The 27,737-nt window shown below is 31.1% G+C and overlaps 2 protein-coding genes across 3 annotated transcripts in view; one reads left to right on the plus strand and one right to left on the minus strand.

The window, feature by feature from the left end:
• Nucleotides 1-27,737, minus strand: part of LOC140439845 (uncharacterized) — a 102,664-nt gene that overhangs the window by 60,711 nt on the left and 14,216 nt on the right. The window lies entirely within an intron of this gene.
• On the plus strand, nt 1,712-27,603 carry LOC140439843 (uncharacterized). Of its 2 annotated transcripts, none has more exons than XM_072529998.1 (3): nt 1,712-1,864; nt 16,371-16,694; nt 19,339-27,603. In XM_072529998.1, the coding sequence occupies exons 2-3, from the start codon at nt 16,372-16,374 to the stop codon at nt 23,441-23,443; spliced, it is 4,428 nt and encodes a 1,475-aa protein (XP_072386099.1). In that variant the 5' UTR covers nt 1,712-1,864; nt 16,371; the 3' UTR covers nt 23,444-27,603. The 2 variants fall into 2 exon arrangements, with proteins under 2 accessions (XP_072386099.1, XP_072386100.1); XM_072529999.1 differs by lacking the exon at nt 1,712-1,864 and adding an exon at nt 6,742-6,873.

Consider the following 27,737-nt stretch of genomic DNA (forward strand, 5'->3'; position numbering starts at 1 on the left):
AAGATCATGACATTATTTTACGATGGAACGCCAAAGCGTTTGGTTTCATTGTTTAGTTCGTATTTTCTTCAAATTCGTTATTGTTTTATTCTTTGTTTGTTTTTGTTATGTGAAAATGTGAAGTATAGTAGCAGTGTGGAGTTTAAGTCAAGGTTAAGATTTTGATTCGGAAGAAATAGCTTGCAACATGTAGTTCTTCAAAGCTGGGATTTTTTTTGTGGGGAGGTGAATTTGAGCTCAAGATGCTAAATCTCAGTCTTTGTTGAGTTAATTACCGATTTGTTGTGCTGTGTCCTATGTGAGGAGTTCTGTAAAGCAGCGTTACAACATTTTGACAAGGTCCACATGTCCACATGTTTAACGGACCGCAAGCGGCGTCTCGTTCCTGCTCTATAAGAAGTATATATAGTATGAATTATCCCTACGAAAGAGAAAACTAAGTTTTTGACTATCGTAAGGTTTCATTAACCGCCTATTTTAATTACAGTTATTGAGATTTTTCTCAAAAAATATTTTTTCATATAATGATTGCGTATTGATATTAGTATTAATTAATTAGAATACAATCTCTCTATTTTCCGACCACCATATACAATCTGATTATCATTATTTTTAACAAATAAATTAAGATTATGTTTAGTTGATATTAAGATTATATTTATTTATAACCAAAATTCACTTTTGGTTTTATTCAAGTTTAGTGCCTTTTGTCAATTTTCGCTTATGAAATTTTGACAAAATCACTCGACAGAGACGTCTCGTGATTTAACTGTCAAAATTTAATTCGCGAAAATTGCCAGGCAACAAACTTTCATACTAATTTATATTTAAATGGAAATAAGCCACAATTAAAGGTTAACATACGTTTATTGACGTTTCAATTTCCACTTCGGAAATCGTTCTCAAAATACAAACATTAGTAAATTTACATTTACAATAAACAATTTACTAATGTTTGTATTTTGAGAACGATTTCCGAAGTGGAAATTGAAACGTCAATAAACGTATTTTAACCTTTAATTGTGGCTTATTCCCATTTAAATATAAATTAATTTAAAATGCCACAAGAAAATAGCTTCAGAACAATATTAAGAAACTTTCATACCATTCGAAAATATTTTCGGCAAAATTTTCTCTCGTATGATATTATATTTAAAAAAAAAGGAATATTTAGCGTTTTTCGAGGCCATTTTTCAATAAGTTGGACATCGAATTTAAAAAAATTAAAAACATGAGATGTAAGCTTAAGTTAATTAGTTTTAAAAAGCCCAATTCCATTTTGATTTTATATCGCAGTCAGTATAAAAATCCATAAACAAATTTATGTACAAAGTTTACATACGAGAGAGTTCCTCGAGAGGTTCTGTGTGGAGCTCTCAATACGAAAAAGGAGTTCGTGATGAATATTTGAAGATTGTGAGAAATATAAAAGATTTCATAATTTTTCATATGGTTTTTTAGGATCATATGTATGATCCTAACGTTACGTTGTACATGATTCGTATTTAAAAAGAAAAAATTAATGTGACAACAATATACATATTTTATAAGCAAGTTTTGTTACTCTTATTAAGTGACGGGAAGAGAATATTCGTTATATAATCAACTACTTCTATTTGTGGTCTTTTGTAAACCACAATTTTTTTATTTAAAAATATTCCTGCAAAAATATTCATCAATTTACTGTTATCGTGTCAGTTATCCAGTTAAGATATATTTAACCACCGGAATTATAGAAAACCAAGTATGATAAAAGGACCATTTTTATTTATTAAATTGGAAGGGATTGGTATTTTTAAGAAAATATACAATCCAAAATGTACAATATTTAGTTTGAAGTGCTTATAATTGGAAGAAGACATAGGTAAGCAATATGTGCTTTAAACTTCATGCTTCATTTATTATCTCGAATTTAATTAGCGAATGTTGTGTTTTCTTTTAGTCTTGATAAGTGATATCTTGATATATTGATCAATCTTTAATCAATCTTCCCCTTCTTCTTTCTATTTATAAGCAATTCTGTTTGTTTATTGGCGGATAAATCCCTCTATTGAAGGTTGTCAATCCATCTTTTGTTTGGTCATCTGATACTTCTTCTGCCAATTGGTGATTTATCTCTTGTTATTTTAACCTAACGGGTCTCCATCATTTTGCTTATGTGGTTATTTCATTCTTTTTCTATTTAGTGTCTATTCGTTTAAACACTGTACGTTACATTTTCTTATCTCTCAGCGTATTTCCTGTAATTCTTCTCAGTACTCTCATCTCTGCCGTTTCCAGTAGCCTTTGTGTTGTGGCTGAATTGGGTATTATTTCTGAACCATACGTATTCTGTATGGATATTCGTAATCTTACACTGGCTTCATAAATTCTTGCCTTTATTTCAGTGTTAATGTGTCTGTTTCGCCACACTAGTATAGTGTTATTAAGGCATCCTGCCAGTCTATTTGTTTTTTGTGCTTGATCTTTCACTTCTTTACCTAGGTCTCCACAACTGGACAGTATGGTTCCAAGGTATTTTATTTCCATTACTTGTGTATGCTCATCCCATCAATTTTTATTTTACATCGGATCGGTTCTTTGATGATTACTATTGTTTTAGTTTTTAAAGATGAGATTGTCATCTCTGAAACTGAGTTGCTATCAAGAAGTCCTCGTACACACTTTGTCTCATGACCAGCAACCTCCTGTAGTCTTACGTTGCCAGGTTATCAATTCTAATTGTAACTTTAACATCATAACATATAAGATCCAATAATTTAACCTAAATTCAAATTTAACGGGTTTTCACCCAAGTATTTTGTGGCTCAAAACATGTACACCTAGACACACTGATGATGGAATATGGATTCCGAAAACGTTTTGTGATGTAGCCCGATTGAGTATTTTAATTATATACCTTTTATAAAGGATTTTTAAATAAATTTTTTGTGATACATTGTATATAGCCAGCTACTGGAACTTAGTTTCCTTGTGGAGCTCAATGAATCTAATTCCGCTGTCTATTTTTATAGGTTCTGTAACTTGTTTATCTATTCTGACTTCGATTTTGTTGTTTTGATAGATGTTTCCAGTAGTTTTTATGATATTAAAAGGAACTTCTCTATTATACAGAAAATGGATTACAGAGTCTTACTCGGTCAAATGCTTAAGACAACCAGACACATAGATGCTGGTCTATTATCCTCTAGTGATTTCTCAGTACATATATATATATATATATATATATATATATATATATATATATATATATATAAATGTTTTGGATGGATTGGAGCCAATAAAAGGGCTATTGGTTAACTATTTTTTATCTTGAGCTTTCAATTGTGTTTACAATTATTATCAAGAGCTGCAAAAAATACAAAATATCTTACAAAGTTGAACTAGAAAGAAATTTTTTTTTTAACTTACCAAATAAAATTAGTTTGGTTAATAAAATTGCTGCTAACATATTTCAAAAAGAATTATTATAAAAATGTTCTTATCTAATAAATGTTTCTCTGAAATTTTAATATAATTTTGAAAAAGTTTCTTAACACAAAAACAATTGAATTTATAAATAAGTTAGAATAGCGACCAATTACAATTAAGCCTCAATGTCACAAATGCCAACTTAAAATTTTTATTTTTGACAATTATATTGCCAAAAATAAAATTTTGTTTAAAAATTCTTTTTTGTTTAGTAACAAAAAATAAGAAGATTTATTCACCATTAATAGATGTCTGAAAAAATGTAACAAATACAGTATACTCCCTCTATAACGAACACGGTTATTACGAGGTTTCGCTTATAACGAGATACATTAGATGTCCCGTGAAATTTCTATTGAACTATAACCGTCTATAGCGAGGCAAATTTGGTTATAACGAGAGAAAATAAGATCCAAAAACGTGTTTTTTATGTTTTTGGTCCGGTCGTGGCCATAAATAAATACCTTTTCAAACAGCCCCTCAATAACCTTAACTGCAGCCCGCAATAAACTTCTTTACAATGAATAAATACAGTAGACTCCCTCTATAACGAGAACTGAAATAGCAGACTAATTACCTCGTTATAAGCGGATCTCGTTATATCCAACAACAATAATATTGTGCATACATATGAATATGTAGTTTTCTAAAACATTAACTTTCTATAGTGAAGCCATTCGGAGCAATATAAGATGCTAATAAATATTGTTTGAATGGCGTTTTTAAAACAAAGTTGTTTACTTTTATTGTCAATGAAATGCATTAAAACAAAAAAGAGTTGTTTACTTTTACCGTCAATGATATATGTTAAAACAAAAAATCTGTATTCTGTAAATATGTATAAAGCGTATAAAGTTATTTTGTCATTTTTGACTGCTTTAAATTGTCCAGTATTCTATCATATTTTCTAAAGATGTGAAACAGTTTTATGCTTCTTCATTTGCGTTTTGTCCTTGGATAAAGTTTCTGACAACCTTTAAAACACTTTCCACATCTTGTCTATTAGAACCCATATTATTAGGTGTGAATGGTCAACCCAATACAATGACACTTGTGAATCATAAATTTTACATTTCCGACTAAGAATCATAAATTGTAAGAAGTTTATTGCGGGCGGCCCGCAGTTAAAAAGGGTATTTATTTATAGCTACGGCCGGGCCAAAACGTAAAAAACACGTTTTACAATCTTATTTTCTCTCGTTATAAGCAAATTTACCTCGTTATAAAGGGTTATAGTTCAATAGAAATTTCACGGGACATCTAATGTACCTCGTTATAAGCGAAACCTCGTAATAACCGTGTTCGTTATAAAGGGAGTATATTGTACAACTGTTTCACATCTTTAGAAAAAATATGCTAGAATAATACTGGACCATTTAAAGCAGTTAAAAATGACAGAGTTCTTAAAATTGTAGAAGCAATAGTTTATGTTATCCTTGAAAATACGCTTTATACATTATGTAGTTGGAAAAAAATATAAGTACAGATTTTTTTTTAACGTATATCATTGATAATAAAAGTAAACAACTCTTTTATGTTTTAATATATTTCATTAACAATAAAAGTAAATAACTTTTTTTCAAAAACGAAATTCAAACAATATTTATTAGCATCTTATATTGCTCCGAATGGCTTCACTATAGGAAGTTAATGGTTTAGAAAACTACAGATTCATATGTATGCACAGTATTATTATTCTCTGATATAACGAGATCGGCTTATAACGAGGTAATTAGTCTGTCATTTCAGTTCTCGTTATAGAGGGAGTCTACTGTATATGGAAAATTAAATCAAAATGTGATATTTTACTGGTTATATATAAACTATAAAGAAATAATATAATTATAAATTTTACTTAAAATTTGAATATCTGATTTTTGTTTAAATTATTATCACTTTTGCTAATACAAACCATTTCCAAAAAAGTCCTTTTAAATTTATTACTTTCACTACACAAAATTTTAATGTTATCAAAATCCATAATATGGTCTTTATCGATTACATGTTCTGCCAAAGCACAAGATAAAGACCATATTATGGAATTTGATAACATTAAAATTTTGTGGAGTGAAAGTAATAAATTCGAAAGGACTTTTTTGGAAATGGTTTGTATTAGCAAAAGTGATAATAATTTAAACTAAAGATCAGAAATTCAAAATCTAAGTAAAATTTATAATTATATTACTTATTTGTAGTTTATATATGAAACAAGTAAAATATCACATTTTGATTTAATTTTCTTCTTTTTTGTTACTAAACAAAAAAAAAATTTTAAACAAAATTTTATTTTTGGCAATATAATTGTCAAAAATAAAAATTTTAAGTTGGCATTTATGACCATAGATAAATAATATAGTATATAGAAATAGATAGGCAACTCAATGTATAAATTTCGTTCATTAGCACCACTTGCGACTGGGGTCATTACTAATCATCTTTTAGCAGGAAATTCAAATGGACACCCCTTACATACATACCCTTTAGCGCCTCTTGCGGGCTATTTCGTTACTAATTAAAATTTACTGGAAAATATCTTATTAATAAAAAATAAAAGTAATATAAAAATGCAAAATTTTTTCTAGATATACGTATATTTATTTGTTGTTTAAGATAAAACAGTTATAAACTAATTACATCATATTGATTACACTTGATATTTTCAGAAAAAAATGTTAAATACTATTATTGTTTGCTTCCTGACAACTTACGATTTGACAACTTAGTGTGTGTGCTGTTGATTTCTTTTGACTGTGGACTTATCCATTAGCCGAACTAATGACAACTTAGTATCATTATCCTTTTTGTAATTGTTCCATAATTTGTATACAACGGAACAATACAATTATTCACCATGTTTAGTTTTTTTTACTAGCACAACACAAAAATTCTTTGCTACAATGGGTAACTAAAACTAAACTTTAAAAACTAAGTAACCAACTTAAATTAAAATTACTAAGAATAAATGCAAACGAAAGTTAAAGATAATAAAATAAAATTGAAAGCTTGTAAACGAACAATTCTGTCGTTACTTTTGACAGAATTGACATTGCGGAATTAAGCTTGGTTTGAATATTTTATTTGTGACACCCGAGATTGTGTTAAAATAAATGATTGGTTAAAGTCTTCGTGAGAGAGATAGGCTATCATTTCTCTTTATTAACTGGCTGGGGTCAAAGTGATGGGGGAATGTTCCAAGGTCATGCATATAAGTTTCCGGAGCATGTTTATGACATTGAGGCTTAATTGTAACTTATTTATAAATTCAATTGTTTTTGTATTAAGAAACTTTTTCAAAATTATATTAAAATTTGAGAGAAACATTTATTAGATAAGAAAATTTTTATATTAATTCTTTTTGAAATATGTTAGCAGCAATTTTATTAACCAAACTAATTTTATTTGGTGAGTTAACAAAAAAAATTGTTTTTCTTTCTAGTTCAACTTTGTAAGATATTTTGTATTTTTTGCAGCTCTTGATAATAATTGTAAACACAATGGAAAGTTCGAGATAAAAAATAGTTAACCAATAGCCCTTTTATTGACTCCAACCCATCCAAAACATTTATATATTTTTTCCAAACGAGTCACAAGTACTTCTTTGTTCTTTCTCTTATATATATATATATATATATATATATATATATATATATATATATATATATATATTCGCTGACCCGGCCACGCTTCATGGCTTTTCAAGGATTTCCACAGTTTTCACTGTATTCCTTCACTCAACCGTTTTCTCCAATTTTTCCTGTTTAGCCAGTCCCCTTCCTGTAGGTTTCTTCTACTCATTGCTTCGTCCACCTCATCTCTGAAAGATCTTCGGGGTCTGCCTCTCTTTCTTCTTCCTATCGGGCTCCACTCTGTTATTCTATTTATCCACCGATTTTGGTCTGCTCTTCTGACATGTCCGTACCAGGTTAACCTCTTCTGTTCGATGTAGTCTATTATGTCGGAGTTCATGCCCATTCTCCTCTTAATCTCCATGTTATTTATCCTATCTCTTCTTGTTACTCTGCAGCTTCTCCTTAGAAATTCCATCTCTGTTGCTCTTATTTTGTTTTTGGTTTTCTTATTTATTGTCCAATTTTCACACCCATAAGTGAGGATACTTCTTGTCATGGTATTATATATTTTTTTCTTTGTTTTCATGCTGATGTTCTTATTCCATAGTACCGGGTTCAATTTTCGTATGCAGTCTCTTGTTTGTCCTAGTCTATTTTTTATATCTTCCTCCGTTGTTCCTTTGTTTGATATTATGAAACCTAAATACTTATACTTGTCTGTTCCTTTGATTTGTTTACCTTCGTCTATTTCCAGCTGTTTTATTTCTGTATTCTCCGTTGTTAGGTATTCAGTTTTCTTTAGGTTTATTTCCATCCCATTCTTTGTATATTCCTGCTCCAGTTTTCTCATCATAAAACTGAGGTCATCCTCGTCTTGTGCGATCACTATTTGGTCGTCGGCAAAACTTAGCGTATATAGATATTCGTTCCTTACTGGTATACCCATTCCTTCGCACTTTCTTTTCCATGGTTTCAGGGTTTTTTCCAGGAATATTTTGAACAGGGTGGGGGATGTGGAGCAACCCTGTAGTAGTCCCTTTGTCGTCTTAAATGGACTGCATATTCTATTGCCCGTTTTGATAGCTACTTCGTTATTCTTGTAGAGTGCTTTTACCGCGTTTATTAATCTTCGTGGAACTTCGATGTTTTCCATTGCTTCCCATAGCTTGGTTCTAGGTATTGAGTCATATGCCTTCTTAAGATCAACAAAAGCCAGATGGACGGATCTATTTTTTGGCCATTCTTTTTTCTATTAGTTGTTCGACCGTGTAAATGTGATCTAAGCATGCTTTCCCCGCTGTGAAACCTGCCTGGTCTTCTCCAATTTTATCTTGTACATATATTTCTAATTTTTCCTTTATGGTCTTTCCATACAGTCTGCCTATAGACGATATAATGCTGATTCCCCGATAGTTTTTGCAGTTTTTTCTATTTCCTTTCTTGTATATTGATGTCATATATGCTTGGGTCCATTCTGCCGGTAAGTCTTCTCCATTCAGTGCTCTCTCAAACATTTTATGTATCATACGGAATAACTTTTCCGATCCGTTTTTTATCAATTCATTTGGTATTCCGCCGGGACCTTCTGCTTTTTTGTTCTTTAGAGTTTTGATCGTTCTTTTTACCTCTACTAGGCTTAATTCGATTTCGTCATGTGTGTAGATTTCTATTCCGTCTATTTCTGATTGTTTGAATTCGGGGCGGTCTTCGGTTAGCAATTTTTAATAGTATTCTTGCCATTCGTTTTCTTTGATTTGACCGATCTTGACTTTCTCTGTCTTATTTCTTTGAAGCGATTTTAAGATGCGCCATGACTCTGAATTTCTCGTTCCTCCTATGTGCTGTTCTATCTCTGTGCATGTTTTTTCCCATCTTTCATTTTTTTCATTTGCTACTTTTCTTTTCACTTCTTTATTTTTTTTCTGTATAGTTCCAAGTCCTCATAGTTTTTTGTGTTCAGGTATTTTATATGAAGTTCTTTTTTCTCTTTTATGCATGTTAGTGTGTGTTCGGTTAATTTCGTAGTTTGGTGGGTGTATTTTTGGTCCGCTTCTCCAAGAGCTTCTAGGGCTGCTGTCTTCATGCAGGTTTTTATGTGTTCGTATGTTTGTTCTAATGATTCATACCGAAACTCTTCTAGCTTTTGGTCCAATCTTCGCTTATATAGGTCTTTTATTGAGTCTTCTTCTAATAAATTGATTTTTTTATTTCTTTTCTTGTGTTGAGCACGTATTGACAGGTGTAGCCGGAGCCGTAACTTGGTCAGACTCTCCCTGGGTCGGTTTCTGTTGGGTCCATATGAAGGGGAATTCCATCCAAGCGATTACTCAGTTATATAAATATCTCAAAATCATTGCATAATACTCCAATAAGTACAATTGAAATGTGTAATATTAAATGTCCTGCAATATTAAATGTTCACAGTTTATGTGAACATATTCACGAATGTTTTTTAACCAAAAAACCTGTTTTCTTTCTACACTCCTACTGCCTTCCAGTTTGCCTTTAAGGATCAGTTGTAGTATTCTATATCGATTTTCCCTCACTATATGTCCCAATTAAAGACATTTTCCGGTGATTAACACACACTATTTTGCAATTCTCTATCTTTCTTGAACCTCCTTAGTATTTTCTCATTTGTTTTTCTTGCTGTCAAAGATATACGTTGATATATATGTCCTGAACTATTGTTTTCGGCTTCTCTGATGATAGCTTCAAGAAGTATACTGGACAGTAGTGATGAAAATGTATCCCCCTGTCGTACCCTCTTACTGGCTTCAATATCATCTGTTTCATTATTATTTTCCATTTTGTTTACCCTATTGTTTGTTTTTCGGAGTCACAGTGTTTTATTCTTATTAATTTTTTGTTTTTTTTTTGCTATTGGGCGTAGTGCATTGTATATTTCTGTTCATTTTACTCTGTCAAGCGCTTGTTTACAGTTGATGAATAGGCCTTTGTATTGCAGGTTTCCCATATTCGCGGCTTTTTGTTTGTATTACGGACTGCAAGAAAAGTATCCATTTTTATTACCTATTGTTTTACATGCAGCATTTAGTCGTACTACGAGTATTCCTATTAGCTATTGCAATTTTTTTTCCTTTTTATTTACTTGTGCACAGTGACATTTCGATTCATTTTTTTCTGTATATTTTCTTGTCGCCACCTTTCTTGTTACAAGTTTTTCAATTACTTAATTAGTATTGATCCTCCATATTAGAACATACCAACTATTACTTCACCCCTTCTTTAATAATACGAGATACTATCTGTCATTAGATCTTGGGACCCTTATACCAACCTTGTCCTTTCATTAAATTGCACCAAAACATCCTGCGCTCTTTATAAATTTTAAAAACTTTCTTTATATTTCCTTTGCCATTTCTGTGCCACTCTCATCTACTCTCTACTCTTTACACTTTCTAAAAATCTTCAGTCAATATTGCTAAGGGTTTATCTGTCTAAGAATAATACTATTACAAGAATTAATATATAGTCTTCTTCAGCACTTCCGGGGTCTCAGTTTTCCAAGCCCCCAGACACTAGTACACTGATTACTAACCAATGCAATACTGCTATAGAGAACAGAGGACGGTTCATTTATACTGTCGAAGGTGACGTGGCTTAGGTGAAAATTAGCGTGGAAGTTAGCGTGGAGATTGGCACGGTGATTGGCGCGGAGGTTGGCGCGAACATTTCTGACAGTTGGTTTTTGATTGATGGGTGGAGCGGACGATATTTTCTTAATAAGAGGTCTCCATGTAGAAGTAACGGTATGCCGCACCTCCTATGCTCCTATTAATGTGATTTTCGCGGTATCCGTTTTGGATGAGGGCTTGTTTTAAACTAGAGAGTTCGGTGGGTCTACTTGCATCATCGCAAAGGAGTATTGATCTGGATGATAATCCAAGTAGACCCGCTAAGCTCTCTAATTTAAAACAAGCCCTTATCCAAAACAGTTATCTCGAAAATCACATTAGTGGCGTTGTAATCGGGAAAATACGATTTATACTTATATCCTAGGAAGGAAAATTATGGAAACGCTCTAATATTTTAAAAAACACACTTCTAAATAAAACAACAAAAAAGACATTTTTAATATTTTTCAAAAATCTGTCGAATGACACTAAATGCGACTCCTCACCAATACCTCCTGGGGGTGAGGGGGGCAACTTTGAAATCTTAAATGGAAACTTCCTTTTTTAATAGCAAATTTAGATTCTTCGTAAAAAACTATATTCACTACCATAAAAATTATTTTGCACACTTCCGATACTGTACAGCGTGTCCAACATTGGTATGTTTTGCAGGATATACCGAAAACTAGAGAGGATAGATAATAGCTCACCACATTAGCTAGATACAGGGCGATTATTGAAAAATGTCGAAAACGACAGAGTTAAATATCTTTATAGGAATTTTTATAGCTACATTATGGAAGAGTTCAGTGGCGCACGAGAATTTTTTTTAGGATGTCTCACTAAGTAAATATAATATAATTATACCAACTTATTTTTTTTATATGGGAAACGCTATATATTTTGACATTTTTCGTTTACATTTTAAATTCCCTTTCACGATATTACATGTTATATACCAATTTACAGTTTTTAAAGCTACTATACAAATAAAATGTTTATAGTTGACGTATGGTAACACATTTTAACATTTTATTATGAGGATACTAATCCCTTTACAGTTTCATTTAGTAAAAATAAAATCAGTAGCTACCTAATTTTAAAGTAAAATAAATACTTAACTGCTTATTATTGGTTCAAAGTGAATTATTATTTTTAAACTATTGATTCCATATTACAAATAAAATTCTCACGAAATAGAACATACTGTACTTTATTACCGTAATTTCGGGTGACTTTGACTCACTTTCGAAGTTTGAACGTAGATTTCTAAATACATAAAAGTATATTTCTTAATTTATTTGTATTTGAGTCTTTAACTACTTTTTTACAAAAATTACACTAAAACACAACGAAGCGCTTACTTTATTACAAAAAAAAATAAAAATGCGCTGATGTCGGGTGACTTTGTCTCAAGCTACATTTTTCATTAATTCTCAGTGATTATTAGTGTATGGGCTTAAGTCACCCTACAAGATGAATAATAAATAAACATTTTATTAGTTAAAAAAATATTTATTTAAATTTCAAACAAAAAAAACTAAAACTAAAATGAAATTCTACATAGGACCCTCGGTTTACAAAGAACATCATTTTTAAACAAAAAATGAACAATAAAACAATTTACAAGCTTGTTTTTAAATCTGGAAAGAAATATCGGTTATGTCCAAGTTCCAATGGCTATGTGAAATCAATATTACCCAGGTGGTAGGATTTTCTTACGTTGACTTCGGGCCATTGCCACAAACTTCAATTTTGCCAAGTTTTAAAGTACTTATTGGCACTTCGAATTCTATTGCAGCTTTTCTTTGAGATAGGACTTCTTTCTACTGTGTCTGCCGTGTAATTTCCATAATTTCTACTACCAGCAACACGTTTGTAATTTGAGGGCATCTAAAAAAAAGTCGTTAGTTCTATACAGTTAACAAACTCTGCAGTTGTTACAAGGCTAAATTCAAATTAAAAATCAGCATTTACTTACTTCAATTTAAATTTAGAACCAACGAATAACCAAAATCCAAGATTCAACAAACTGGGCCAAAGTCACCAGAAAACCGTTAAATTCTGTACCACTTTGCAAATAACAACCGACGTTATTAGCATCTACGTTTAGACTGAAATACTGACGCCAGGCGGGTAAGAATTCACAGATATTCAATGTGCAGCTATGCAATTAATCTTACTCTTGGAAGTATTATTGGTTGCCAACCAATTTTTACAGTCAAGAACTCTTACCTAAAATGGCTATATTTTAAAAATTCATTTTTTTCTTATTATAACCAGTATTACCGTGATTTATTAAAATTTTCCTAAAGTTAATATGTTACTTATGGTGAGGTATAATGAAATTTACATGATAATATATTGTACATACGCACTAGTTACTAAAATATCTTTTTCCCAAAATGAGCCAAAGTCACCCTGGCGGGCCAAAGTCACCCGAAATTACGGTACCTTTTTCGTTTCCATTCATAATTTTTTTTATCCGATATAATATTATTGCCTTCTTTTTTGTATTATTGTTCTGAAGCTAGTTTTTGTGAAAATACAATTTACTATTTTTTATTGGGAATAAGCCACAATTTTACTTTTAAATAAGTTAATTTGGAAGTTTAGATTTCCGTAAATTGCTTTATTTTTTATCTAAAATAACATATTGTTACCTTTTGTAACACGTTCATTTCTTACAGTAGGTTACATTAAAAGGTAATAGGTAATAGTAAAGGTAATATTTTACGACGAAGCTCGCATTCAGTGCAGGAATATTGAACTGACACAATGAACTATACTGGAATGACTCAAATCCTCACCTAGTTCAGGGGATCTGGAGGTAAGGGAGATTCGATTTTAATATTAGTGTTTTGTCAAGCATAATAAATTAGTTTATCATATATTTGATGATAAATGATTTGAACATGTTTGATGAGAAATATTTGGCCGAGAGGAATATATTTTTATTTCAACAAGATGGAGCATCTGCCCTTAATTCCGAAATCGTTGAAAATTATTTAAATGAAAAATATTATAATTGGTGGATTGGAACTTAGAGTCCTTGTCTACCAGAACTAAATCCTCCAGATTTTTTTGTTTGGCGATTTTTAAACAAGATGTTAATTATTATTATAACAAAACGGGGGGCATTTTGAACATTTATTTTAATCATGAATGTGTTGCTTGTGTGAGTCCATTTCAAAAGGTGAAAGAAATAATAAGTTAGACTTACTCACAATCAATTTAATTTAACTAATCGGACGACCGGTTTCGCTTTCTATAATATGCAAAGCATCATCAGGTCACGATACAAAGTTAAAATGCTGAAAACAATAATCCCATATTAGGGTGTTGTCTAATAAAGATAAAAAACATAGGTAGGTGATATAAATTATATAAATTACAGTAATTATGCCAATATTACATGTCTGTGGTTTTATAAATGAATAAAAATAATAATAATAAAATGTTTAAGCAGACAAGGTAAGACCCACAAATTGGTAACATCGTCTATTAAACTGTGATGAATCAATAAATAAATAAATAAACAACTAAATAAACATTACTTACATGTTTATTTATTTATTGATTCATTACAGTTTAATAGACGATGTTACCAATTTGTGGGTCTTACCTTGTCTGCTTAAACATTTTATTATTATTATTTTTATTCATTTATAAAACCACAGACATGTAATATTGGCATAATTACTGTAATTTATATAATTTATATCACCTACCTATGTTTTTTATCTTTATTAGACAACACCCTAATATGGGATTATTGTTTTCAGCATTTTAACTTTGTATCGTGACCTGATGATGCTTTGCATATTATAGAAAGCGAAACCGGTCGTCCGATTAGTTAAATTAAATTGATTGTGAGTAAGTCTAACTTATTATTTCTTTCACCTTTTTATTTATTTTAATTTTTAAATTTTTGTAAAATGAATTCTAGCTGTTCCGTTGTTTAATATTTTGGTTTTATGTTTATTATAATGGTAATATTTTTGTAAAATTAATTCTGGTTGTTAAGGAATTTTTGTTCCGGGTAAATTTCTTATTTCCTTTTTTTTAAGTTGATTTTTCTTATTGCGGGTAAATAAAACTGTGAAGAATTATTATCCGCATATTAAAATGTTAGAGTGTGTTACTGAGCATTTTGTTTCTAAGTGTCTATAAAGCGATTTCAAATACACAATGTTTTTGCAGAGTAGCCCCAACGACCGTAAATAGATATCTAATATGTGATATTAGCTGCAAGAGAATTAAAAATGTAAACTAAAAATGTCAAAATATATAGGGTGTCTCATAAATAAAACATAAGTTGTTATTATATTTCCTTAGTGATACCCCCTTAAAAAATTTATTGTGAGGCACTGAACTCTTCCATAATATATCTATCAAAAGTTTTCATAATGTTTTATAAAACTTATTTTAATAAAGAAAATATTTCATTTTTTCGTTTTCATGTGGATAGCTATTGATGATTTGATTGGGCAATCGTTGCTTTAATAAAAAAAGAATACCAAAAGATACCAAAACATACCAATTTGGGACACCCTGTACTGACTTCTGACTCTGTACTTGTTTTTCTGCAACTACAGCGCCATCTATCGTGAATAGAAAAAAATCAGATATAAGTTGTTTACTTTTTTACGCAAAATTCGAATCTGCAATGAAAAATGAAGTTTTTCATGTAAGATTTCAAAGTTGCGACCGCCCTACGCCAGGAGGTGGGGATGAAGGGTCATATATAGTGTTATTCCATAGAATTTTGAAAAATAATAAAAAGTTATTTTTTTGGTTTTTAAATAATTAATGGATTCGACCGTTACTTGATGGAAATTCATTTTATGTAACAATAAAACACTGATAACTTTGTTTTCAAAACTTACACAAAATTTATTTTAAACTCTTATTACTACAGTTGTTTCGGCTAATTGCCTTTCTCAAGTGATCTATTTTTGGCATGCGTTTACACTTTATAGTCTCTAATGAAATAGGTTTCGGAGGGAAGAACTGTTTGTCTCAAGTTGGTCATTCAGAATTATATCTGTGTTTTTTAATTTGTTGATTTCTATAGATTCTAACAATGATAGCTTAAGGCCTTTATTTTGAATGTGAAGAATTTTAAATTCGTCATGAAAAGAATGATTATGATCTAGAAGGTGAAGTGCGTATGTAGAATCTGTTTTTCTATTATTGAAAGCCCTTTTATGTTCTGCTTTTCGTTTATTAAAATTTCTACCAGTTTGACCGATGTAAGTTTTTTGGCAGTCGCCACAATTAAGTTTTGGGTTTTTAATTAAAATTAATTAATAATCACTTTTTGGTTTTTAATTAAGAAGTGTATTTCTAGAGATATTAGACCGTTTCCATAATTTTTCTAGGATTTCAAGATCCATCAACAATTCGACAAAAATGTTTTGAATAAAAGTTACTAATTTATTTATGTGGAATCCAAATCTGCAATAAAAAATGGGGGTTCCTACTTAGGATTTTAAATTTGCTTTCTGTCCCACCCACAGGGGTAGACTGGAGGGGTCGTGTTTGGTGTCATTCGATAATTTTTTTAGAAATATTAAACACTTTTTTATGTTTTTCGATCTGATGTAAATTTCGCGAAATATTTTACCGTCCCGCTTCTTTTGGCACGCCTGATATATAAATAATTATAAAAATTTAACTATTTTTGTAGAATGAAAATTTTACTGGTATCACTTTTGTTTACCTGTACACTAATTGAGATAACTGGCCAGCGATGTTCGAGACCAGTAGTCGTGAGACGCCGTGCAACCATTTACAAGGTGCCTCAAGTAAAAGTACAAGTTCTAAGATGCCTCTTTAATGATACAAAAAATGCTTATTCCGATATTACCACCAATTGTCTAACTGCATTTAAAACAGGAACTTTTAAGGATAAGTATGACGATGTATTTAATCTTAAAGGTCACAAAACGCCCATTGTGTTGGAAAGTTATATGACTGATGCAGACCCGTTACAAAATAGAATAAACTTAAGGTAAATTCAATAGTCTATATTTTCTTAAAATAATTTACAAAATGTGTTTCAATATGATTTGGATAAATATTTGTTCAAAACATGAATAAATTCAATTGTTAGTTGCAATACTGAAATATTTTTCTTAATTGTTCATTTTTATTTTTATTGGCCATATATGGCTCTATAGATATAGTATATATATATTTATATATATATATATATATATATATATATATATATATATATATATATATATATATATATATATATATAAGTAAAAAGTAATGGCATGTCTCGCAAAACAGAAAATCCAAAGTGGTATATCGATGGAAGGCAACCGTATATACGTATTTCTGACTATTGGTCGTCTTCAGCAAGGTGCAGCCAAGTTAGAAAAGGAACATATTAACTTGGGAAAGGATCACTACAGGAGCAATGCAACCAATTTGTGGCATTAGAGTTAGAAGACCCTGATGGTTTCCAGGGCAACAACTAACACCAACCACGGAGGAAATGTCAAAATATAGATATTTATAAGCATAGAATAATAATTAAATATTTATTTATACTTACAACAAGTTTGACGTTACCAAAAATATGATTATAAAGATTTTAAGACATTCTGTATAACAAATTCTGAAAATACTTTGAATCTACTCTTAATCAAATGAAAACAAACAACTACCTTCAATATAATTATATTTATTCCTCGGTGGCAGCACCACGGAGGCAAAGGGACTGTAAGGGAAAACCGTTTACCTAGGAGCTGTCATTTATTAGTTAAAAAAGATATTCGATATTCAGAAAAAGGAAAGGGGATACTATGAAAGTACTATTAGTAAGACGTATGCTGTACTAGTAGCTAAGTGGGTCGATAATTCCGTAGTTTGCATTGCTTCAAATAGATATGGCATCAATCCAATAACAAATGTTAGACGTTATTCGCAAAAGGAAAAAAACTCATACAAATTAGCAGACCAGCAGTACTTGCAGAGTATAACAAAAAAATGGGTGGTACTGATCAAATGGATCAGAATGACGGACAGTACAGGATTCAAATTAGAAACAGAAAATGGTACTGAGCATTGTTTGCATGGCTTCTTTATGTTTCAGTCAATAACGCGTGTTGTTTGTATCGAAAATCAAACAACTCTCAGATGTCCGAAATAGACTTTCGAATGGCTATCGTGCAAGTTTATTTAAAGAAATATTCGCCATCTCCCAAAGGCACTGGCAGGACTCTTCTCCATCTTCTAATGCGCAAAGAGTAGCCGATGAAATTAGATATGATAGGATGGAACACCTAGTGGTTATCTCATTATTTCATTACCTTTGGTTTGTGTGATACAAACCAAAATGTTTAAATTCCTTTTTCATTATTTTCAGTTTTTAAATAAATAGAACTATTTGCAGATATATTTTTTATTTTTTGGACCCATTAGCTAGTACCGATCATCATCATCATCATCCAGCCTCAAGAGTCCACTGCTGAAAATAGGCCTCTTCCTCATGTTTTCAACCCCGTCTATCTTGCGCCGCTCTTATCCAGTTTTTATTGAGTCTTCTGAAATCGTCAGTCCATCTTGTAGGTGGTCGACCGACGCTTCTCTTGTCTTTCCTTGGCCTCCATTCCAATAACCTCTTTCTCCATCGCCCATCTGTCATTCTGGTTATGTGTCCTGCCCATCTCCATTTTAGTCTGGCTATATTCTCGATGATTTCAGTCACTTTGGTTCTTCTCCTGATGCCTTCGTTGGTTATTCTATCTCGCAGAGGTATTCCTAACATTATTCCATTCTTCTCTGCGTGACTCTCAGTTTGCTAGCTGCTGCTTTTGTTAAGGTAAGTGTTTCTGCTCCGTACGTCAAGACTGGGAGGACGCACTGGTCAAATACCTTTCTCTTTAGGCATGTGGGCAGCTCACTTTTAAAAGTTTCTCTCAGTTTTCCAAATTCTGCCCACCCAAGGCCGATTCTTCTCTTCAGTTCATGAGTCTGGTTATCCCTGCCAATCATTATTTCATGTCCCAGGTATTTATATCTATCTACGAGTTCTATTTCTTTCCCACCAATACTGATGTTCTGGTTGGGTACCAAATTGGTCATGATTTTTGTTTTCGAGATATTTATATTTAAACCTATAGTTTCTGTAGCCACAACGAGTTCCTGTACCATCTCTCTTGCCATACCTAGATCTTCAGCTAATACCGTTACATATATGTAACATCATATACTGAGTGATTTATAAATCCGAATGCGTAAATTCATTTATTTTTATGTTTTCTAATAAAACTGATCCCAAAAAAATATTAGCATCACATTAAAAACTGCAAAAAAATAATCTGGGCACTAATGGTATGAGCCACTGCGTTTTCTATATGACTATCACTTTTAAGAGGCAAGTTTAGGTTAATGGATGTTTTATTTCTTCTTTATATCTATATCAGTTTCTTCCTTTATTTGCAAGTCTTAAATGTTTAGGATAATTACGAATTTGGCTTTGTAGATCTATGAAGAAAGGGGAATGATCTGATGAGCAATCAAATAAAGGAGAAATTTGGTGGTAGTCTTAAATCTTTAACTAGTCTCTGGCTTAGTTTTGACTTATTTATTCACATATTTTTACATTTTTCGCTGTTTAAACCTGTTATGTTTATTTTTAGATCCGGTACAAAATGTAACTACAACAGAGGCTTTTGTTTTGATCCCAAGGAAAGTCCAACGTATGCAGCTGTATGGAATGTGGGACCAATGATCAAAGAAAAATGTCCTACTAAATTGGAAGCAGTATTATCTGCTGCAGTAGATATTTGGAAATTCATTCCAGAGAAACTTCAGTACGTGTTTTACTACTCCCCAAGATTAGACCAGGCATTTTCTCTCAGACTTACTACTACCTCGAAATGTAATAACAAAGTTGTATGGTTCACGGAAGAAATGCGATATATAGTCGAGATAGAAAATATTAACAAAAATACTGTAATGCGAGAATTTGGGATTCTACCTAAAATGAGTTTTTTACCAACAAAGAGTGTGGTCAGCGAAAAAATTTTAAAAGATTGTGATTTAAAATCTCTTAGTTTAGATTTTGATGCACAATTTTTGTCCAACTATTTTGCTGACGCTGAGAATATAAAAACAGTTTTTAGCGTATATCGGAATTATATAAATAAGAACAAACTGGCTATAGATGATGTGAAAACGAAAGTTTCAAAAAGTGAAGCTTATTTAAATAAACAAGCATCAGTGTTTGGAGCAGAATTTAGAAAGACTAACGTTACGATAAGATCTTTGGTAGCAAATGTAGAGACTTTAAAAAACTCAAACAAAAATTTTGTAAAACTATCTCAGAGGATGGAGTCTGAAAAGATCTTTATTAAAATTGGAGGTGTGGAAAAACATTTTAAAGACTTAGAAAACGCAATTAAAGCGATCGATAATAACTTTAATAAACTTAATAAGATTCCTTTTTATTCGCAAAGTGATGTAGACCAAAAATTTCTTAACTTTTATAAAAATATTTCAGGCAATATTAAAACTCAAATCCTTAATGCAGGTACTGCAAATGTGACTCTAGAAAAAAGTATTTTGAATAAGCTAAAACCGGTTGTTGAATCTGCTAGTAAAAACTGTGGTACATATGTTAGTAAAGTACAAGTACAGTTTAACAAACTTAAAAATGATGTTGCTGCAAATAACATTGCATATGATACGAGAATTAAAAAAGGCCTTCTAGAATCCAGCGCTGCTTGCCTCGTAAACATTAGCATCGTTGATACAAAGGTTAAAAATATTGAAAATGATTTACAAAGTTACAAAACTAGTAGCGAAAATAAACATCAAAATCTCTATAATTCTTTAAATAAATTAAGCCACGATTTGAAAACAGAAATGACTAAAGCAGAACATATTAGCAACATAACTTTTAACCCTCTTATAGATAATTTAAAAAGTAAAACTAAAGCTTGTTTTACAAACATTGATAGCTTAAAATCAAAAACTACAACTTTAGTGGAGAGCCTACAAAAAGAAATTAAAACAAATATATTAAGGCAAGATGATCATATTAAAACTTCTAGAAAAGATCATGATAATTTTAATAAAAGGTTCGGATCTCTTGAAGAAAACATTAAACAGCTACAAGAAAATCATAATGTACGGAAAAAAATCCATGATAATTTTTTTAATTCTACTAATAACAACTTTAAAGATTTTACTGCAAAACTCGCAAACGTCAGTAAAATCATTAAAGATGCGCAATTGCAGAATGACGCCAGTATTTCCAAAAGACTTGATGCCTTATTCATGCCTGTAAATACCAAGATCAAGACTTGTTTGGATGAAATACAAAATGTGAGAAAAAAAGAAGAGAATTCTTATAAGGATTTAAAAAAGACAATAAACCAGGAATTGGATAAAATTTCTGTAGTACATAAAACGGATATTAAGGATCTGGATACAAAGCTGAAACAATATAAAAACAACAGTGATAATAGTAATATAAATGTGAAGGTTGATATTGAAAATCTCGAAAAAACAATTATTTCTATAGACAAATCGCTAGGTAAACGTCTGTCATCCTTAGAAACCGAAATTGCTGTCAAAATTAATCCTAAACTAAAATTTGCTGAAATCAAAATTGATAACTTCAAAAATGATGTATACAAACTTAAACAAGATTATTCCAAATTATTGGATAACGTCAAGGAAACGACACTTAAAAATATAACAGGTACATCTGAAAAGCTAGAAAAAGATATAAGATCTTTAGAAAACTCTTGGATAAATAAACTAAGGACATCTGAAGACAAAATGAAAGATATTCAAACAAAGTTGGGGTTGTTTAATACAGTGTTTGAAAAAGCGACCCATACAAACAGCGAAGAAATAGCAAAATTAAAAAAGAATTTAATCAATGTTAATAACGCATTGCAAGATTTTTCACATAGCTTTGAAAAAAATGTTTTGAATGTCACGAATAAAACAGTTGAAAAACTATTTACAAAGAGCGCTGAATGTAAAAAAGATGTCCAGGATGTTCACCAATCTTTAGATCATTTGAAAAAGACAGTTGAAGAATATTTGCGAGAACAGAAAGTTGTAGAAAGCAATGTATTAAGAATAAATACAACACTTTTGACATCTAGTGATAATATTAACAAAAGATTTGAATTTTTAAACCAAAGTAAACAAACGTCTGAGGAGGCTAAGAATTTTACTGAAAATCTTATAAATAGATACAAAAAAGAAAGTGAACTGTTTTATAGAAATACAGGATCTCAATTAACAGAAGTGTTTAAAAACATTACCAATCTTCATCAAGTTATTAAAGGTATTACCAAAAACTTTGAAAATGATTTTAAGCCGGAGCTAAAATTGTTAAAGGACGAAAACAAAAATGACTTACAACGTTTCGCAAGTCTTGAAAAATACATAAATAAGTCAGTCGATGATATAAGAGAACTAATATCTAATGAAATGACTTCAGGTAAAAATAATTACGCAGAAATTGAAAAATTTGAGAAAGATTTTAGAGAAAAAATAAATAATATTATAACAGAAAACAAAAAAATTGACGAGGAATTAAATAATAATAATTTACATTTAACAGATACAAAAAATCAAGTAAAAAAAATTAAAGATGACATTGAAACTCTCTCCAAAAATATATATAAGGATATAAATGCCAGCACAACAATTATTAATAAACATCTAAGTATCTTAAATGAATTTGTTTCCTCAGAAGCAAATTCTTCTTGGAAAAAAATATTACTGTTAGAAGGTACCTTTAAAAATTTAGAAAAACAGACTCAGGGTAATATAGCCGTAATTCAAAATGAACTAAACTTATTTAAAAATAATTTCACTAACACTGAAGTAGTTATTAACAATATTCAAAAAACATTCAAGGATAGAATGATTATGGCGCTAGATCCATATTTTAAGGAAGTAAATAAATCTATTTCTGATAGCAATAAAGAAATACAAAAGATAGTTTTAGACACTGTAGATTTAAAGAAGAATTATACTCTAAGTAACCAAAATATTTTGAAAACGTTTAATAGTTTAAATGAAACATGTACAACAGAAATGACATTCATTTCATCCAAAGCAGATGATTTATCTAAAAGAATCAATGAACTAGATGTAAGGAGTAGTAATGTGGATTTAATCCTTAAGAATCTTTCTATAAAACTTGAATCCAACGTTCAAATAATTAGCAGTAACAAAGACCGTATTTTAAATCTTGAAAAATCTTTAGATGGTGTTTCTTCTGAATTTAAACAATCTTTAGGACAGCTAGGAACAGACATGAAAGACGTGAATTTAAAAATAGAACTAAATAGCAAACAGACAGAAAATTTTACAAAAGGCTTACTTCAACTTACTGAAACTGCTAAGGATACAACGAAAGATGTTAGAGATCTACATACGGAAATTGTAGCACTAAAACACACCTGCGATGCTACACAAAGTAGATTGGACAAATGCGAAGCATCCATTGAAGTCCTTAGTAAAAATTTTACTGCTTGCAACTGTAATAGTCAAAATAAATATGATAGTGAACTAGAAAATTTGAGAAAGTTGCTGGACAGTAGAAATCTTGAAATAACTAAAAAGTTTGAAGGGTTGCTAAAGCAGAAGGATAATGAGATAGCCAAAATTAAAGATGATTTTAATAAAACTATTTCGGTATTAGAAGCTGAACAAAAAGCTCAAAAAGATCTGTATGAGTCATGTTGTTCATATCAAGAAATAATCAATTAATGTTTATATTTTTGGAATTCTTTAATTTCTAAAATAATTGAGGAGTTTGGCACAATCTAGTGATCTAAGCCTATAATATTTAATTAGGAGAAAATCGAGAACAAAGTTTTCTCTGTTTTTCAAGCGTTAATTTAAACAGTTCAAACAGGATTTACTGTAGATTTTCTTTTATGTATATTATGCATTAGGATACTAAAGAATACTAAAATGAGTTTGTTTGCTAATTTTTACCGCAAACAAGAGTTTTATTGTGAAATGGGTCATTTTTGCATTTATCTGTTTCGGGGCGTTTTCACAGAGTAAATGACCCATTCTCACGGAAATGAAAGTACGGATGATTTCAAACCTATAAACTCGTTCAAAAATAGTTTGTAACGCTCAAAAAAATAGGCATTAATTATTCTCTTTATCATCAATTTCTCCCTCTGCAAATAAGCCATCTTCGGCTTGTATGTTATGTACAAGCTTCAAATACAAACGATCATTAACAGGAGCAATGTAATTAAGCAATGACAGCAGATATTTATATTTATCTTCTTGTATGATGTTTCTCCTATCAAAAAGTGGATTTAATACTGCTAATTCCTTGAAGGTTCCAGGTTTTCTCCTTAATATAGCGAAGTCACCGTATTTGTAACCATTTTACTTTATCATCATTTTCCGGAATTTCACGATAAGTAAGAGCCATTTTTAAATCTTAAGTAGAAAAAAAATTGACCTATTCGTATACAATGCTACCTCCTTCGCCATCCTAAAATTCGCCCATTCATCGTACCTAGGACAGTATCATAATCCTTATCCTCTGGAAAGTGAGTGTACAAGAGTGTCCTTAGGACCTCCTCGTCAGTGGAAATGCACCTTTTCCACCCCCGGAGTCAGATCTTTGACTTCTTAATCAGAGACTTGTATTTCCTCTGAGTCTCCTTAAAGAAGTCTTTCTACCAGGTGTTCATCAGGGAATAGCAGAATCATCAGTTTTCTAAACAAGAAGGCAGGTAGCTTCATATGTCGAGGTCAGTGCTCCGGATTAGTGATCCAAAGAGACCTCTATCTTCTCAACTTCGCCTTCAACACGGGAGAAGAACCACGAGGTTATGGCTGAGCTTCTCTCGAAAGAGCTTAACAGCCTCCAGCTTGATGATAATGGGCCTATGATCTGCCAGCAAGACCTCCTCAAACACGACCCAATCCGACATTAGTCTCACTAACGCTCTAAAGTATAAAGTGAGGTCAATATTCTGACTTCTTCTACACGTCATAAACGTTAAGTAGAAAGCCCTGGTTCAGAATTTCTTGTTTCCGAGAGGTATTTCAACAGTGTAGCAACAGAGATTAATATCCGTACTCCCCCACTCTACGTGGTGGGTGTTTAAATCGAGTGATTGGAGTTACCTACTTTAAAACAAGAAAATAAAAATTTATTCTAACTAAGGCATATTTATCTAATATTTCATATTTACATTCTATGTTACCAGTCACTTCGATTTATGAATTGTTACTTGATTCATATTTTCTTCTTCTTCTTCTTCCTCTTCATAAGCAATTCTGCTTTTTATTGTCGGATTATTAGCTCTATGGAAGGTTGCCACTCCATCTTTTGCGCGGTCGTCCCATACTCCTTTTGCCCATTGGTGACTTATCTCTTGCTATTTTGACGACACGGGTCTGTTCCATTCTGCTTATGTGGTTATTCCATTATTTTTTTCTATTTTGTGACCATTTATTTATACACTGTACGTTACATTTTCTTCTAATGTCCTCTCTTCTCTTTCGATCCCTCAGCGTATTTTATATAATTCTTCTAAGTATGCTAATATCTGCGTTTTCAGTAGCCTTTGTGTTGTGGCTGTGTAGGGTCTTATTTCTGAGGCATATGTCATTGTCATCTCAGTGTTACTGTGTCTGATTCGCCATATAGTGTTATTAAGGTATCCTATCAGTCTATTTATCTTTTGTACTTGATCTCTTACTTCTTTGTCCCGGTTTTTATAGCTAGACAGTATTCCCAGCTTCCCAGGTATTTTACTTCCATTACTTGTTCAATACTGATGCCATTAATTTCTATTTTACATCTGGTTGGTTCTTTGCTGACTACTATTATTTTAGTTTTCTGAGATGAGATTGCCAAATTAAATTCTTTTGCTCTTATTTTAAATCTGTGGACCAGTCTTTGCAGACTATCTTCATCTTGGGCTATCAATATTGTGTCATCTGCGTATAAGATTATTTTTATTTCTTTGCTTCTCATTATGTATCCTCTTCCTTTGTTAATGCTTTTGATGATTTCATCCATGATTAAATTGAAGAGCATGGGGCTCAATACTTTAATAGGTTCTGTAAGTTGTTCATCTATTCTGACTTCCATTTTGTTTTTTAGTAAATGTGTTCGATAGTTTTTATAATATTTAGGGGAACTTGTCTATTATACAGAAGATGGATTACGTCTTTGAGTCTTACTCTGTCAAACGCTTTCTTTAGGTCAATCAAACACAGAAATGCTAGTCTATTGTACTCTAGTAATTTCTCAGTAATTTGTTTTATAACGAATATTGCATCTATACACGATCTTCCACTACGAAAACCTTGTTGTTCATTTGCTAAACTTATCCTCCGATTTATTAGCACTTGTAAAATTTTAGTTGTAAGTGTTAGGGTAGTATTTAACAAGTTTATACCTCTGTACTATTCTGGCTGTTGTTAATCTCCTTTTTGAATAATAGAATTAGTTTGCTCGTTCTCCATTCTTCCTTCTTTTACTGTATTTTATTAATTAATGTTGTTAATTGTTCTGCCATTGTTGCTCTACAATGCTTCAGTAATTCGTTTGGTATCCCGTCTTTACCTGTGCTTTTCTATACTTCAGGTTTTCAAGTATTTTTCGACCTTCCTATACATTTATATTAAGTTCTTCATTTGTGGTAATTTCTGGTGTTTCTGATTCTAGCGTCGTTTGTTCTTCCTCTGCATAGAACTTTTTTAGGTAGTAAATAAGCCACATATCCTTTTCTATGTGTTTTGGTTATATTAGTTCCTTTACCTCCGTTCTTTGACCTCTTATGAGACGCCATATTTCCTTTTGCAAACCGTAAAAATCATGTTCCAGTTGTCTTGTAATTATGATATGCCCATTGTGTTTTGGTTGACATGTATTTCAGGTAAGCTTTTTTCTTTTCTTTACATTTTTCCTTCATTTCTGCGCAAAACCATGGAGTTCTTCGCCTTGGGACCGATTTATTTTTATTTATATTTCTTTCTCCAAGAATTTCCTTGATCGAGGCGAACATATTAGACTTAATTTTTGCTCAGCTTTCTTCGACTCCATCACATTTTGTGATATATGTGTTTCTGCTTTGTTCGGTTATTCTTTTTTGGAACAAGTACCTTGTGGAGTCATCCTGTAAGCTTTCGACTTTTATCTTTGTGGCTAAAAGTGGCCCAAAGTGGTTTGAACTGTGTTTACACTATAAATTGTCTAAATGATATAAATGCAAAAGTGAAGTACACTGACATCTCTCGGCTGGAGAACTAAATTAGGGTTGGGCTGTTATTGTGTTAAAAACTTCGCAATATTTATAGGCCGTTTCTGCTGAAAAGTGAAATTCTGAAAATTTGTGGGTTGGGCCACTATTGCGCTCAACGCCTCAATTTTTAACTGAGGTTTTATTGCTGAATATCATATATAAATAAGATAGTAATGAATTAAAAAGAAGCCGATTTTTTATCCGCAAGAGAGCAGAAATACATTTTGTGATTTTTTTGGCCCCCCTCATATTTTTTGCGTATTATAGTTTTGCAAATTTGTCTATATTTTATGTTCTAAAGCTATTTTCTTGTTGTCTTTTTATATTATTGACAGTTTTTATTGAAAATTAGTCACAATTTTAGTTTAAAATAGATTTATTTTGACGTTTCGGTTTTCACTTCGGAAGTCAATCTTAAAATATCGATTTTTTGAGAATTTTTTATCGATAATTTGAGAACAATTTCCGAAGTGGAAAGCAAAACATTAAAATAAACGCATATTAAATTAAAATTGTTGTCTATTCGTATCGTCTACAAAATTTCACATAGACATAAAAACAAGTCGTCTAAAGCTAATACAAACATTTGCAAAGTTTAAAAAAATATATGTTTTCAAATAATTCCTATGGTTATATATAAATATATATATACATATATATATATATATATATATACATATATATATATACATATATTATATATATATATATATATATATATATATATATATATATATCTTCTTCTGTACGTGCCATCTCCGCGACAGGCAGGA

The sequence above is a fragment of the Diabrotica undecimpunctata genome, chromosome 4 (assembly GCF_040954645.1).
Source record: "Diabrotica undecimpunctata isolate CICGRU chromosome 4, icDiaUnde3, whole genome shotgun sequence".
NCBI lineage: Eukaryota > Metazoa > Arthropoda > Insecta > Coleoptera > Chrysomelidae > Diabrotica > Diabrotica undecimpunctata.

Bases quoted from the DNA above. Each gene is read 5' to 3' on its own strand.
- LOC140439843 (XM_072529998.1), top strand. From the start codon at position 16,372: ATGAAAATTTTACTGGTATCACTTTTGTTTACCTGTACACTAATTGAG. The intron at 16,695-19,338 runs GTAAATTCAATA...GTTTATTTTTAG, and splicing joins CAAAATAGAATAAACTTAAG to ATCCGGTACAAAATGTAACT.